This window comes from Crinia signifera, chromosome 4, assembly GCF_055691185.1.
Source record: "Crinia signifera chromosome 4, ASM5569118v1, whole genome shotgun sequence".
Lineage (NCBI taxonomy): Eukaryota > Metazoa > Chordata > Amphibia > Anura > Myobatrachidae > Crinia > Crinia signifera.
The window spans coordinates 340,085,217-340,101,192 of NC_139220.1; the positions used below are offsets into that span (position 1 = coordinate 340,085,217).

Below are 15,976 nucleotides of genomic sequence, written 5' to 3' on the forward strand. Positions count from 1 at the left end.
CAGACCCTCCTCTAGACCCCCACGTTTACCTGTGCCTTCCCCCTGAGTGCTCTGCAGGAACTGTATGTACCACCCACGGGAGCTCCTCAGCTATCCAGACCCTCTTCTAGACCCCCACGTTTACCTGTGCCTTCCCCCTGAGTGCTCGGCAGGAACTGTATGTACCGCCCACGGGAGCTCCTCAGCTATCCAGACCCTCTTCTAGATCCCCACGTTTACCTGTGCCTCCCCCTGAGTGCTCTGCAGGAACTGTATGTACCGCCCACGGGAGCTCCTCAGCTATCCAGACCCTCTTCTAGACCCCCACGTTTACCTGTGCCCCCCCCCCTGAGTGCTCTGCAGGAACTGTATGTACCGCCCACGGGAGCTCCTCAGCTATCCAGACCCTCCTCTAGACCCCCACGTTTACCTGTGCCTTCCCCCTGAGTGCTCTGCAGGAACTGTATGTACCGCCCACGGGAGCTCCTCAGCTATCCAGACCCTCCTCTAGACCCCCACGTTTACCTGTGCCTTCCCCCTAAGTGCTCTGCAGGAACTGTATGTACCACCCACGGGAGCTCCTCAGCTATCCAGACCCTCCTCTAGACCCCCACGTTTACCTGTGCCTTCCCCCTGAGTGCTCTGCGGGAACTGTATGTACCACCCACGGGAGCTCCTCAGCTATCCAGACCCTCTTCTAGACCCCCACGTTTACCTGTGCCTGCCCCCTGAGTGCTCTGCAGGAACTGTATGTACCGCCCACGGGAGCTCCTCAGCTATCCAGACCCTCCTCTAGACCCCCACGTTTACCTGTGCCTTCCCCCTGAGTGCTCTGCAGGAACTGTATGTACCACCCACGGGAGCTCCTCAGCTATCCAGACCCTCCTCTAGATCCCCACGTTTACCTGTGCCTTCCCCCTGAGTGCTCTGCAGGAACTGTATGTACCGCCCACGGGAGCTCCTCAGCTATCCAGACCCTCTTCTAGACCCCCACGTTTACCTGTGCCTCCCCCCTGAGTGCTCTGCAGGAACTGTATGTACCGCCCACGGGAGCTTCTCAGCTATCCAGACCCTGCTCTAGACCCCCACGTTTACCTGTGCCTTCCCCCTGAGTGCTCTGCAGGAACTGTATGTACCGCCCACGGGAGCTCCTCAGCTATCCAGACCCTCTTCTAGATCCCCACGTTTACCTGTGCCTCCCCCTGAGTGCTCTGCAGGAACTGTATGTACCGCCCACGGGAGCTCCTCAGCTATCCAGACCCTCTTCTAGACCCCCACGTTTACCTGTGCCTCCCCCCTTTTTTTTTTTTTTTAATTTTTATTAAATTTTCCAATACAAAAAACATACATATAAAACATCACCTTGTGTGTCACATCCACACAAGATACTTACATAACATACCTAACACACACCATAAATATATACGTACATTTGCATTTAGTAATCATTAGTAAGCAATATCTTCTACTGCATCTGTACTTATATTTTACACAAATGTCTAAACACAACACTCAGATCCCTTGTTCCTTGTTTCCTCCTCTTTTATTCTTTGCCCTGCATTGTTTTGATTTCCCCTGTTGTTCTATTGACATTAGCCCGATTTCTTATTCTTTCCCTGATTTGGGTTACTACTGCCTTAATTAACCTGTTGCTTCAGAGTTCTGTTGATCTGCATTGGTACTTCTTTTTATAAGTGCTTTTTGTGCATATTATTTATAAAGTATATTTTAATTTCTTTGTGATTATTCACACTTTTATATCTCCTTTTCCCTCATACATGTACCATTGATTGTTGATCCACATCTACATATTTTAATTTTAGCCGTGTTTTCTAATGGATATTCTCATTTTTTTTTTTTTTTTTTTTTTTTTCCCTCTGTGATTTATACGTGTTACTTGAATAAATGGGTGTATCTATTCTACTTCATATGTTTAATAACTTATAACTAATTGTGACTACTCATTGCTTCTATTGATTATTTTTATTTATTTTATGTGTATTTGAGCTTAATTTTTTACTAACCATTTGCTCCATATCTTTTTGAATTTCCCCAGTGTATTCCTGTTCTTGTGAATATGTTTTTCATGTCGTACTATATACTCTACCAATGCTATCCATTCTTTGAGTTCTGGCCCTGTTTTGGCCATCCAGGTTCTGGCTATCATTACCTTGGCCAAAGAGCACAGGTTAGCAATCAAGGCTTTTTCGTTGCTATCTTTTACTCCATCATTAACTATGTTTAACAGGCAACATTTAGGTGTAAGAATGTTTTCTTTTATCCCTATTTCAACTAAGTACCTTTTAACCCTTATCCAAAACTCTTGAACCACCCCACAGTCCCATAGCAGATGGTAAAATGTACCTGGAGCGCAATTACATTTTGGACATTTATCTGCGGATATAGCTTTGAATTTCACCATCCTCCCCGTAGTCATGTAAGATCTGTGTAATATATATAATTGAGTTTGTTGAACCCTGATCGAATTTGTCGATTTAGGGATTGAATTCATGGCTTTAATCCATTCCTCCCCGCTCATCTGTCCCATATCTTCCTCCCATTTCCCTCTTGTTTTACTCAGCCCATCCTCATTTTTGATTTGCAACATATGATTATATATTTTAGAAATCTTTTTACCTTTAGCCAATATTTTTCTTATGGGCGATATGCCGAATTCTGGGACTTGACCTTTAAATTGGGCACCTAATGCATTTTTTAACTGAAGATATCTAAAGATATGGGAAGGTGGTAATGCAAATTCCTCCTGCAAATGGCCAAAGGATTTCAGTTCCTTATTTACATACAGTTGGCTTAGTGTCCTCACCCCATAGTTCCCCCAAACCTTAGATACTTGGAGATGTTTAATTTCACTCAACCCTTTTATATCATCGAGGGGGTATTCAGTATCTAGACTTTGGAAACCATGTAGTTTATTCACTTCCCCCCATATTTTAATAGCTTGTATCACCATTGGGGCGTCCTTTTTACTTACATGACCTGTTATTAGTCTTTGCATAGGTGTCATCCCATTTCCGCTCTTTGACACTAATTCCCTTATCCCTTCTCCCGAGCCTGTTCCCTCCAACCAGTCTGTCATTGATGTAATTTGACTAGAGATGTAATACAGTCTAAGATCAGGGAGGGATAACCCCCCGTCCCCATTTTCCCTCATTAGAGTTTGGAGATTGATTTTGGGGCGTGAGTTGTTCCAAATAAACGAGGAGAACATGCCATTAACTTTACGGAAAAAACTTTTGGATATATAGCAGGGGGATTGTTGTAAAACATAAAGAAATTTGGGCAGTATTATCATTTTTAGTAGATTTACTCTGCCGGTTGTTGTTAAGGGTAATTTGCTCCATTGTTTTACTTTCGCGGCCAGATATACTACCAGTGGGTCTAGATTAAGCTTGGCGAAGTCTTTGGAATCTGAGGTGAACCATATGCCCAAATATTTAAATGTGTTTACTATTTTAAGTGGGGAGGCTAGTTGAGCTCTTACCAGTGACCCCGGACCTATCGGAAGGATGCTGGATTTCCCCCAGTTGACCCGGAAGCCTGAGTGGTCCCCATACTTCTCTATGATTTTTAGTACTGTCGGGACAGATTTAACTCCGTCTGATAAAAATATCAGCAAATCATCTGCATATAGTGCAGTTATATCCCTGTACCTCCCTCTCTTAAATCCTTCTCCTCCCAGCTGCTCTCTTAAGATACATGCGAGTGGTTCTACTGCTAGGGCGAAAAGGCTTGGGGATAATGGGCACCCTTGCCTCGTCCCCCTTTCAATAGAAAATGATTGGGAGATACATCCGTTTATACCCATTCTGGCCATGGGGGCAGTGTAGAGTAGTTGTACCCAACTAATAAATCTAGGCCCTATCCCGAATGCCCTCATTACCTCCCAGAGGAAGTGCCACTCAACGGCGTCAAACGCTTTCACCGCGTCGAGTGACACCACCACCGGGGAGGGTTCGCTTTCCCTAGGGATTTGTAGATGGGTATATAGTTTCTGCAAGTTCATAGATGTGGCCTTGCCTGGCATAAAGCCGGTCTGGTCTTCATGTACAATTTTGTCCAGATGACGATTCAACCTTATGGCCAAGATCTTAGCAATAATTTTGGCCTCTACAGAGATCAGCGAGATCGGCCTATAGGAATCTAATAACACGGGGTCTTTTTCTGTTTTTAATAATACAACTATTTTTGTCTCTAACATAGATCTGGGGAGGCTTTTTTCTATGAAGCTGGTGTTCAATGTTTCCAATAGCATAGGAGCTATTATATCTGCATATTTTTTATATATTTCCCCAGGTATGCCATCTAACCCTGGCGATTTACCGTTTGGAAGGGATGTAATCACTTCCTTTATTTCTTGTAGATTTATTGGTGCCTCCAGCTCTTCTCTATCTACTATTGACAGGCTAGGAAGTTTTATTTTATTTAAAAACTCTATTATTTCCTTCTGATCACATCCAAGCCTGGATTCATATAATTCCTTAAAGTAGTCTCTAAAGGCCTTCTCTATCTCTGGATTTGTATATACTATCGTCCCTTCTTTATTAGTTATTTTTGTTATAATAGTAGCTGGACCCTCTGCCTGTGCTATAAAGGCCAAAAACCTTCCGGATCTATCCGTACTTGCATACCTTGTATATGAACTGTGTTGGATCATGTTGGCGTTTTCCGCCTCCAATACCTCCAACCATTTTCTTTGTGCCTCCACCCATTCCTTTTTTTTATCCTCCGAATCGTCCTCCAGATAAGCTCTTTCCGATGTTTCACATTTCCTTTCTAAATCCTCTGTTTTACTGCGACTCTGCTTCTTTAAATCACTTATTCCTTTTTTTAGAATTCCCCTCATATAGGCCTTAAAGGCGTCCCAAATCATGCTGTTAGAGGCTGATCCCTTATTAAAATCCCAGAATTCTACCCAGCAATCCCCCATTTTTTCAGCATCTTTCATCTTATCCAGCCATCTGGGGTCAAATTTCCAGGCCCTGTTTCCCCTTTGCTCTAGCTCATTGAGTTCTAATATCACCGGGGAATGGTCCGATATACCTCTGGCCTTATATTCCACCCTCCCCACTTTTGGCATCAGACTATTAGAGACCAGCATCAGGTCGATTCTGGAGAAAGATTCGTACGATGCTGAAAAGCATGAAAATTGTTTCATATTCGGGTTCCTTTCTCTCCATGCATCTGTCCAACCCAACCCCTTTATAAACAAATCAAATCCTTTGTTCCCCCTCTTCGTTCCCGCCCGTGCCCCACTCCATCTATCTAGATGGGGGTCGAGGACGTTGTTAAAATCCCCGGTACATAGCACGGGAAGGCCCGGAGAGGAGGACACAAATTCCGCGGCTTCTTTCAATACATCATATGAGAATGGAGGAGGCACATATATTACTAATAAACACATTTGCATTGACCGAATCGTACATTCCAAAAAGATAAATCTACCCATCCCATCTGATCTCACCCTACTGCAGACAAAAGGAAGGTTCTTTTTTATCAATATTGAAATTCCCCTTGAGTTTGCAGTAAAGGGTGAGTGATATATCTGGCCCACCCATGCTTTTTTAAGGGTCCTTAGTTTGCTCCCCACCAAGTGGGTTTCGGCCAGGCAGGTAATATCTGCATTATATTGTTTTATTTGTTTTAATACCAATGCCCTCTTAATATGGTCATTAATACCCCTTACATTCCAGAACATGACTCCTACCATCCCTTTCTTTTATTCCTCATATCTAACCAATTACTGTGATCCTGCTTGGCTGGTTGTCTCCCAACACTTGCATGTCTTATATAAAGCTCTATAAACAGGTACCTATCCTCCATATCTATAGGGTATATAGGGCATTACTGTCAATCTTACATTATTTCTGGGCTTATTCTTAGTTATATATGGCATTTCTGCTAGTCTCACATTAATACAGAGCTTAAATATTTTTTTTTTTTTACATTCTGAACAAGGGTACCAACGACAAAAACACAGACCCCCCCCCCTTCCCCCCACCCCCCACCCTGTATACACAACCCCCTGCTGTATACCTATTTCCATAACCTTACCCCCCTATCCCCTCTGTGGGGCTTTTACTTTTTAGGGCCACCAAAGTGCGGTGGGCTCCCTGGAGCTTAATTAGGATTAACCTTCCCTGACTGCAAGCTGGGTCGGACCCGGTGTCCATCTATCCACCCATTTTGCTGCATCATTGGGTGTATGGAAGAAGATAGTTTGATCATCTGCTATAATTCTCAGCTTAGCTGGATAAAGCATAGAGTACTTAATTCCTTTTTCGCGCATCCTTCTTTTCACTTCCATGTATTTTGCTCTTTCTTTTTGGATTTCTATGGCGAGATCTGGGAACAATGAGATCCTCGTTCCATTATATTCCACTGAGCCTTTTATCCGTGCCTGTCGGAGAATCATGTCTCGATCTTGGTAGTTCAATAACTTTATAATCATCGTGCGAGGGGGAGAGCCCGGGGGTGGTGGTTTAAATGGCACTCTATGGGCCCTTTCTATTGCAAATGACTTTGAGAGGGAGTTGTCTCCAAATTTTTCTATAATCCATTTTTCCATGAATTTTATTGGATCTGATCCTTCTTCTCGTTCTGGAAAACCGATAAACCTTATATTATTTCTCCTTAGTCTTCCTTCCATATCGGTCATTTTGAATTTCATATCTTTCACTTGTTCGGCCAATATGTCCACCTTGGAGACCAATACTGAGTGTCCATCTTCAGTTTTTGAGACTCTACTTTCCACCTCATTAAGTTGTGTTTTAACCTCCTTGATCTCTTGTCTTAGGGAGGTAATATCTGATTGCATATCTGTGATCTTATCAATCAATCTCTGTTCGCTGCCTTTTATGGCCTCCATAAGTTGCTGCATGGTAATTTCTGAATTGCTTGGTGTGGTGTTGCCCTTCACTGGAGTTGTCACCGGGGTAGAGGCAGGGGTATTTGTGCTTCCCCCTGCTTGAGATCTGGCGTATCTTTCTAATCTCGCCGCAGCTGCTGTTGCGGTCCCCGTTTTCCCCATTATAAGTGACGTTTTTAGATGTTGGCAAGTCCCACTGATTTAAACAGAGAGAAAAAGAATATGCACGATCCCACTTTTATCTGGGGGCCTCTGAATTTTTATTGCGCTTTTTTGATCTTGGACAGCTCTTATCTCTTATTCTCTGCCCTTACGCAGATGGGGATATACTCCAGGGATCACCTTATCTGTTCTTTTATCACACCCTTTTGTACTTTAGCACTGATTGTTGTTCGCCCCCGAATGTCCGTATCACCTATAGTCCCCGTGGAGGTACTGATACAGGCTCACACTGTCTCAGTGTATCTCTGGATCACAGCTGACTGTTTATATCCCGGTGCTGACCCAAGATAACCCCTTTTAACTTTGGGCTTATCTTAGTAACACAAAAAAAAAAATTTTTTTTTTTTTTTTTTTTTTTTTTAGTACTCTCGCTCCGTCTACCATACAATACTGATTATCAAATGTCAATGTCGCCTCTGGACCTATTGAAGTGCAGGCACAAACTCTCCTTGACTAAAAGCGCCTCTATCAGCAATACATGCACAGGCCCTTCTGTGCAGACAGGTTAATACACCTTCAGCTTTTGAACTGTCCCTTTACCACAGTATTTTGTATATCACTTGAGAAATGTCATAAACCACTTTGCTTACCCCAGACTCCTCCACTCCTCTCCTTTTTTCAGCGATTTATCCCACTTCTTTACTTTATCCTCGTATACTTGTACTGTGGGCTCAGCAGAGCTCAGCTCCCTCTCTTACTGCAGCTTTCCTCCTTACTGCTGGCCACCTCTTGCTGCGGGGGAGGGGGGGGCAGCTCTCTTCAACTGCACGGATCCTATCCTGCCTTGGTTATACGATATTTTATGAAGGCCTGCTCAGTCTACTACCTCCGGCAGATGTAGGACCGCGTCTCTCCAGGCTGACTTTGTGGAGTATTAGTGGCACCTTGTATTTATCAGTCTGTTCACAGGGGGGGACAGGGCTGCCCAGCGCCCGTTAGATGCTCCAGACGACACGCTGCCCAACTCGTCCTGTCGCCGGGGAGCTGCGTAGCAGGGACCGCGTCACCGGGGGGGGGGCGCCACCACACTCCCGGCACCTGTCGGGTGTATCTGCGGCTGTGCACGGGGGGACAGGGCTGCCCAGCGCCCGTCAGATGCTCCAGACGGCACGTTGCCCAACTCGTCCTGTCGCCGGGGAGCTGCGTAGCAGGGACCGCGTCACCGGGGGGGGGCGCCGCCACACTCCCGGCACCTGTCGGATGTATCTGCGGCTGTGCACGGGGGGACAGGGCTGCCCAGCGCCCGTCAGATGCCCCAGACGACACGCTGCCCAGCTCGTCCTGTCGCCGGGAAGCCGCGTCACAGGAAGCCGCGTCACAGGGGGCCGCGTCACCAGGGGAGAGCCGCCACACACTTAGCGTCCCGTCTCCACGCCGACCACGAGCAGCGTCTCTGCTACGGTGCTGCTAAGCGCTCCCTCTCTCCACCTCACGGCCACTGGTAAGCCTCTTTGCGGCGATAGTCCTCACACTTTTGCCTATGTGACGAAGGGCTCCAGAGTTTTACACACACCGGTCCACGATGCTGCTTTGTCAGTCAGAGTCAGAGAGATTTCCCTTCACGGATGGGAGTCCAGGGAGCTCCTTCACCACACCACTCTACTCCCGCGCTGCCGTGGCCACGCCCCTACCACCTGTGCCTCCCCCCTTAGTGCTCTGCAGGAACTGTATGTACCACCCACGGGAGCTCCTCAGCTATCCAGACCCTCCTCTAGACCCCCACGTTTACCTGTGCCTTCCCCCTGAGTGCTCTGCAGGAACTGTATGTACCGCCCACGGGAGCTCCTCAGCTATCCAGACCCTCCTCTAGACCCCCACGTTTACCTGTGCCTTCCCCCTGAGTGCTCTGCGGGAACTGTATGTACCGCCCACGGGAGCTCCTCAGCTATCCAGACCCTCCTCTAGATCCCCATGTTTACCTGTGCCTTCCCCCTGAGTGCTCTGCAGGAACTGTATGTACCGCCCACGGGAGCTCCTCAGCTATCCAGACCCTCTTCTAGATCCCCACGTTTACCTGTGCCTTCCCCCTGAGTGCTCTGCAGGAACTGTATGTACCGCCCACGGGAGCTCCTCAGCTATCCAGACCCTCTTCTAGATCCCCACGTTTACCTGTGCCTTCCCCCTGAGTGCTCGGCAGGAACTGTATGTACCACCCACGGGAGCTCCTCAGCTATCCAGACCCTCTTCTAGACCCCCACGTTTACCTGTGCCTTCCCCCTGAGTGCTCTGCAGGAACTGTATGTACCACCCACGGGAGCTCCTCAGCTATCCAGACCCTCTTCTAGACCCCCACGTTTACCTGTGCCTTCCCCCTGAGTGCTCTGCGGGAACTGTATGTACCACCCACGGGAGCTTCTCAGCTATCCAGACCCTCCTCTAGACCCCCACGTTTACCTGTGCCTCCCCCCTAAGTGCTCTGCGGGAACTGTATGTACCACCCACGGGAGCTCCTCAGCTATCCAGACCCTCCTCTAGACCCCCACGTTTACCTGTGCCTTCCCCCTGAGTGCTCTGCGGGAACTGTATGTACCACCCACGGGAGCTCCTCAGCTATCCAGACCCTCTTCTAGACCCCCACGTTTACCTGTGCCTGCCCCCTGAGTGCTCTGCAGGAACTGTATGTACCACCCACGGGAGCTCCTCAGCTATCCAGACCCTCTTCTAGACCCCCACGTTTACCTGTGCCTTCCCCCTGAGTGCTCTGCAGGAACTGTATGTACCACCCACGGGAGCTCCTCAGCTATCCAGACCCTCTTCTAGACCCCCACGTTTACCTGTGCCTTCCCCCTGAGTGCTCTGCAGGAACTGTATGTACCGCCCACGGGAGCTTCTCAGCTATCCAGACCCTGCTCTAGACCCCCACGTTTACCTGTGCCTTCCCCCTGAGTGCTCTGCAGGAACTGTATGTACCGCCCACGGGAGCTCCTCAGCTATCCAGACCCTCTTCTAGATCCCCACGTTTACCTGTGCCTCCCCCTGAGTGCTCTGCAGGAACTGTATGTACCGCCCACGGGAGCTCCTCAGCTATCCAGACCCTCTTCTAGACCCCCACGTTTACCTGTGCCCCCCCCCCTGAGTGCTCTGCAGGAACTGTATGTACCGCCCACGGGAGCTCCTCAGCTATCCAGACCCTCCTCTAGACCCCCACGTTTACCTGTGCCTTCCCCCTGAGTGCTCTGCAGGAACTGTATGTACCGCCCACGGGAGCTTCTCAGCTATCCAGACCCTCCTCTAGACCCCCACGTTTACCTGTGCCTTCCCCCTGAGTGCTCTGCGGGAACTGTATGTACCACCCACGGGAGCTCCTCAGCTATCCAGACCCTCCTCTAGACCCCCACGTTTACCTGTGCCTTCCCCCTGAGTGCTCTGCGGGAACTGTATGTACCACCCACGGGAGCTCCTCAGCTATCCAGACCCTCCTCTAGACCCCCACGTTTACCTGTGCCTTCCCCCTGAGTGCTCTGCGGGAACTGTATGTACCACCCACGGGAGCTCCTCAGCTATCCAGACCCTCCTCTAGACCCCCACGTTTACCTGTGCCTTCCCCCTAAGTGCTCTGCGGGAACTGTATGTACCACCCACGGGAGCTCCTCAGCTATCCAGACCCTCCTCTAGACCCCCACGTTTACCTGTGCCTTCCCCCTGAGTGCTCTGCGGGAACTGTATGTACCACCCACGGGAGCTCCTCAGCTATCCAGACCCTCTTCTAGACCCCCACGTTTACCTGTGCCTGCCCCCTGAGTGCTCTGCAGGAACTGTATGTACCGCGCACGGGAGCTCCTCAGCTATCCAGACCCTCCTCTAGATCCCCACGTTTACCTGTGCCTCCCCCCTGAGTGCTCTGCAGGAACTGTATGTACCGCCCACGGGAGCTGCTCAGCTATCCAGACCCTCCTCTAGACCCCCACGTTTACCTGTGCCTTCCCCCTAAGTGCTCTGCAGGAACTGTATGTACCACCCACGGGAGCTCCTCAGCTATCCAGACCCTCTTCTAGACCCCCACGTTTACCTGTGCCTTCCCCCTGAGTGCTTTGCAGGAACTGTATGTACCGCCCACGGGAGCTCCTCAGCTATCCAGACCCTCCTCTAGACCCCCACGTTTACCTGTGCCTTCCCCCTAAGTGCTCTGCAGGAACTGTATGTACCACCCACGGGAGCTCCTCAGCTATCCAGACCCTCTTCTAGACCCCCACGTTTACCTGTGCCTTCCCCCTGAGTGCTTTGCAGGAACTGTATGTACCGCCCACGGGAGCTCCTCAGCTATCCAGACCCTCCTCTAGACCCCCACGTTTACCTGTGCCTTCCCCCTGAGTGCTCTGCAGGAACTGTATGTACCACCCACGGGAGCTCCTCAGCTATCCAGACCCTCTTCTAGACCCCCACGTTTACCTGTGCCTTCCCCCTGAGTGCTCTGCAGGAACTGTATGTACCGCCCACGGGAGCTCCTCAGCTATCCAGACCCTGCTCTAGACCCCCACGTTTACCTGTGCCTTCCCCCTGAGTGCTCTGCAGGAACTGTATGTACCGCCCACGGGAGCTCCTCAGCTATCCAGACCCTCTTCTAGATCCCCACGTTTACCTGTGCCTCCCCCTGAGTGCTCTGCAGGAACTGTATGTACCGCCCACGGGAGCTCCTCAGCTATCCAGACCCTCTTCTAGATCCCCACGTTTACCTGTGCCTCCCCCCTGAGTGCTCTGCAGGAACTGTATGTCCGCCCACGGGAGCTCCTCAGCTATCCAGAACCTCTTCTAGATCCCCACGTTTACCTGTGCCTCCCCCTGAGTGCTCTGCAGGAACTGTATGTACCGCCCACGGGAGCTCCTCAGCTATCCAGACCTTTTTCTAGATCCCCACGTTTACCTGTGCCTTCCCCCTGAGTGCTCTGCAGGAACTGTATGTACCGCCCACGGGAGCTCCTCAGCTATCCAGACCCTCTTCTAGATCCCCACGTTTACCTGTGCCTTCCCCCTGAGTGCTCTGCAGGAACTGTAGATCTTGGTAGTCCTTGGACATTGCCTGAGAAAGGAGAAACAGTCCATTAGGAAATCTTTGTGCCATTACTATAGGTCAGTGGTTTCCAAACCTTCTTGAATCGTGGTGCCCTAGAGAATCAGCTGTTTTTCCATGCACCCCTGGACCAGAAGCAAATGTGCTTTTCTGTGCCCCTTAGGTCCAGTCATGTGGTGGACATATTTGTGGTTCTGATTGCCCACATATGTTATGTCTGGCTGCCACCACCATAAATAATTAATTTGGGACTAGCAACCTGAGGAAGCCCCCCCCCCAATGACACACATGGTCAGTGTGTTGTAGTCCTGATCCCCCCCCCCAACACACACAGTGGACACCCAGTCCACAGGTGCCCAATCTGAGTCCCATGGTCTACGGCATCATATACCACACAGAGATCCAGAAGTCCCCTCTGTCTCTGGCCACCAGAAGATTATTCAGAACATGGACCAGGGTTGGGTCAGTGCTGTGTCTTCTCCTGAATGGAATGGATCATAAACATCATATGTTGTTTTGGGCTTCAAGTTGAGCCACTTTCTCAATAACCTGTCCCAGATAAGTGAGGTGTGATACCAGTCTGTAGTTAGTCATGCAGTGAGTGCCTACAGGAACTTAGGTGTTTCTGAATAGGTTTTAACAATTACAAAAGGGCACTGAACTATTTTTGCCAATTTTGTTCCTACACCCTATTAGAAGTCTGGTTGAGGCAGGTGCAGATCACGGGTGGTGGGGCGCAACATTTAGTTCATTTCAGCTATGTCTTTCCCTCCATGGGATGCGCACACAAGCGCTATACACTAACTAGGAATGTGGGATGGGCAGAAGAACCCAGCAACAGCTTAACAGGACACAATTGCAGAATTGGCAGAGTAGGGTTCAGTGTGAGGGTTCGGGTAACTGGCAGACCAGGCTGTGGTAGCAGTGAGCCAGTGGAGGGTTCTGGGTACTGGAACACTGGGGCTTTGAGATATGTACAGCTCATAGGACACCGGGACACTGGACACAGCTAGGAGGGGACTTGGTCGTGACTCTAATCAGAGGCGCGGAGTCTAACCCCACTGATGATGTTCACCATGGAACCAAGGGACTTCGTGGCAATGGTGGGCAGGTAGTGGCCCTCTGTCAGAGCCCCTCACCCACTGTGCCACTTCTGAGGAATGCGTACTGTTAAATCAGTAGAGATCACTTCTAGTCAGTTTGGGAGGCGATGGTCTGGGAAGGCTTGGAAGCTGAGGACTATATTATCCTGGGAGCCAGGGACTGTGTCCATAGGCGAATCTAGAATTATGGTAATGGGTGGTCCCAGATCTAGACATAATGGCAGGGGGACCTTTGCGCGGCTTAGCCGTGCGGCAAAAGGGGGCGTGGCCTCATGGGAAGGAGGCGTGGCATCACATTTTAGCAAACTCCGTAATACCCATTACACATAAAGCCACACAGCGTAATGCCAATTACACATAAGGCCACACACCATAATGCCCATTACACATTGTGCCACACATCATGATGCCTATTGCATACTATATAACAAACCGTAATGCCCATTACATATTTGCCACATAAGTGCTGCTTACCTACGTGCTCATTGCTAGGGGGTTCTTGCTTAATGGCACCATAGTACCCATTACACATGATGCAGCACACCATAGTACCCATTACACATGATGCCGCAAACCATAGTACCCATTACACATAATGCCGCGCACCATAGTACCCATTACACATGATGCAGCACACCATAGTACCCATTACACATGATGCCGCACACCATAGTACCCATTACACATGATGCCGCATACCATAGTACCCATTACACATGATGCCGCAAACCATAGTACCCATTACACATAATGCCGCGCACTATAGTACCCATTACACATGATGCTGCACACATAATGCCCCTTACACATGATGCTGCACACCGTAATGCCCCTTACACATTAAGCCACACATTATGCATAATGCCCCCACATACCGCCACTTGTAGCATCCCTTAAGCAATGCCCCCAAAAGTGCCACTTACTGTAAATTTTTATATGAGCCTTCGCTGCTGCTGCAGGGAGAGATGGAGAGCGGTGCAGCTGCTTCTATGGGGAGAGGAGCAGAGCGCAGCGCAGAGCACGCTCCCACTCCCCTCCTGGTGTCCCCTCTAGCCGAGGGGACATTTGAAATATTGTGTGCACTGTTGTTGTGCGTGACGTGGGGGGAGCACGCCGGGCGCCAGCACCACATGATTAAAGGGGGGGGCGGGCTGAGGTGAAAGCGGGGAGAAGAATTGGAATGGAAGCTGCAGGGGGTGACAGTCATTGACAGCTGGGCAGAGAGCAGGCGGCTGCCCGGCTGTATTAAAAAAAAACAGTTTAACCTCAATATCCCTGGAACCAATTAACCCATATGGATCCATCCTGGTATCAGATTGAAGGCCCAGCGATTTGGATTCGACTGAGATCAACCTCGAGCTTCAGTGATGCTGAAGGGGGAACTGGCAGCCGTTGAACTGGGTGGGGGTCGGAATTAGCGGGTCCCATGTTATCCTATAGGAAAAACGTTCCAGCTTTGCCTGGCAGTATCTCCGGTTCCCAGGGGGCTAGAGACTCGGGGCTCAGCTCGTTGGAAAGACCCTTCACTCAGCTAATGGGTGGTCCTGTGCACCCCCGGACCACCCCCTAGATTCGCCTATGACTGTGTCGGACTGGGAGCCAGGGACTGTGTCCACTGTGGAGTTGATGACTGTGTTGACCTGGGAATCGGTGACTGTGTTGCACTCTGGAAGCTGGAGATGGTATTAACAGCAGCAATAGCCAGGTGGAATAAACCAGGCAGGGCAGCAGCAGCAGCAGGGTGAGGTTTTCTGCAGCAGGTACAGATAGAGCGCCCTCCATTCAGTCAGGGGCTGGCGGTAGATTTGCCAGCTGCCACCCCTGACAGCCGCCGGAAGGGGACACGCGCACATGAGATGCACGTGCGCCCCCTTACAATGGAGCTCCCGCCGGGAATTGGGAGTCTGAACCCAAGGTGGTCTTTACCAGGGGGTCCCACAATGAACGGTGGATTTCACAGCACCTGTCAGGCAGGTTGTGGCCCTTATTAAATCTGTGGGTGCAGGAGATGAATATGAGGTACAGGTAGTACAGCCTTTGGTAATGAGATGATGCTAGAACTCGATGGTACGTGGCTGGTTCCTTCTCTGTCGCCCCCCCCCCCCCCCCCCTCTCTCGCTCTCTCTCTCTCTCTCTCTCTCTCTCTCTCTATATATATATATATAATCTTTCTCCACATCTCTCGTTATCTCCCCTTTTCCCCCTCTATCTCCCTCTCCACATCTTTTTCCATTTTCTCCTTCTTTTTCTCTCCCTCTCCCCCTCTCTCACTATATCTCTCCCTCTCCCCCTCTCTCTCTATATCTCTCCCTCTCCCCCCCTCTCTCTCTGTATCTCTCCCTCTCTATCCCCTCTTTCTCTATATCTCTCCCTCTCTATCCCCTCTTTCTCTCTCTCCCTCTCCCCCTCTCTCTCTATATCTCTCCCTCTCTATCCCCCTCTTTCTCTCTCTCCTTCTTCCCCTCTCTATCTCCTCTATAGCTCTGTTGAAGCTGAATAAAACATTTCTATTATACTGATATTATAATTGAAGGCAGTGATAATCTATATACATATATTACATCTATATGAAATACACTGTAGCCTAGTCTGAGAGTCAGAAAGTGATTACATAGAGCAGTGGACTGTAGGTGTTTTATGTAGGAATCGCATGATGTGAGGAAACGTAGGCTGGCTGATATTTCTCTATCTCTCTCCACATCTTTCCATTTATATCTCTCCTTCTCTCCTCTATCCCTCTCTCTATCTCTCTCCATGGAGTGACAAGATGGAGAGTGA

At 49.5% G+C, this 15,976-nt stretch overlaps 1 protein-coding gene across 1 annotated transcript in view; it reads right to left on the reverse strand.

Moving 5' to 3' along the window:
• LOC146076068 (asialoglycoprotein receptor 1-like) overlaps nucleotides 1–15,976 on the reverse strand; it is a 93,432-nt gene that overhangs the window by 72,127 nt on the left and 5,329 nt on the right. The window contains exon 2 of the mRNA XM_083185897.1: nucleotides 12,044–12,104. Coding sequence (XP_083042023.1) covers nucleotides 12,044–12,101 — 58 coding nt within the window. The 5' untranslated portion in view covers nucleotides 12,102–12,104. The remainder of the gene's footprint in view (nucleotides 1–12,043; nucleotides 12,105–15,976) is intronic.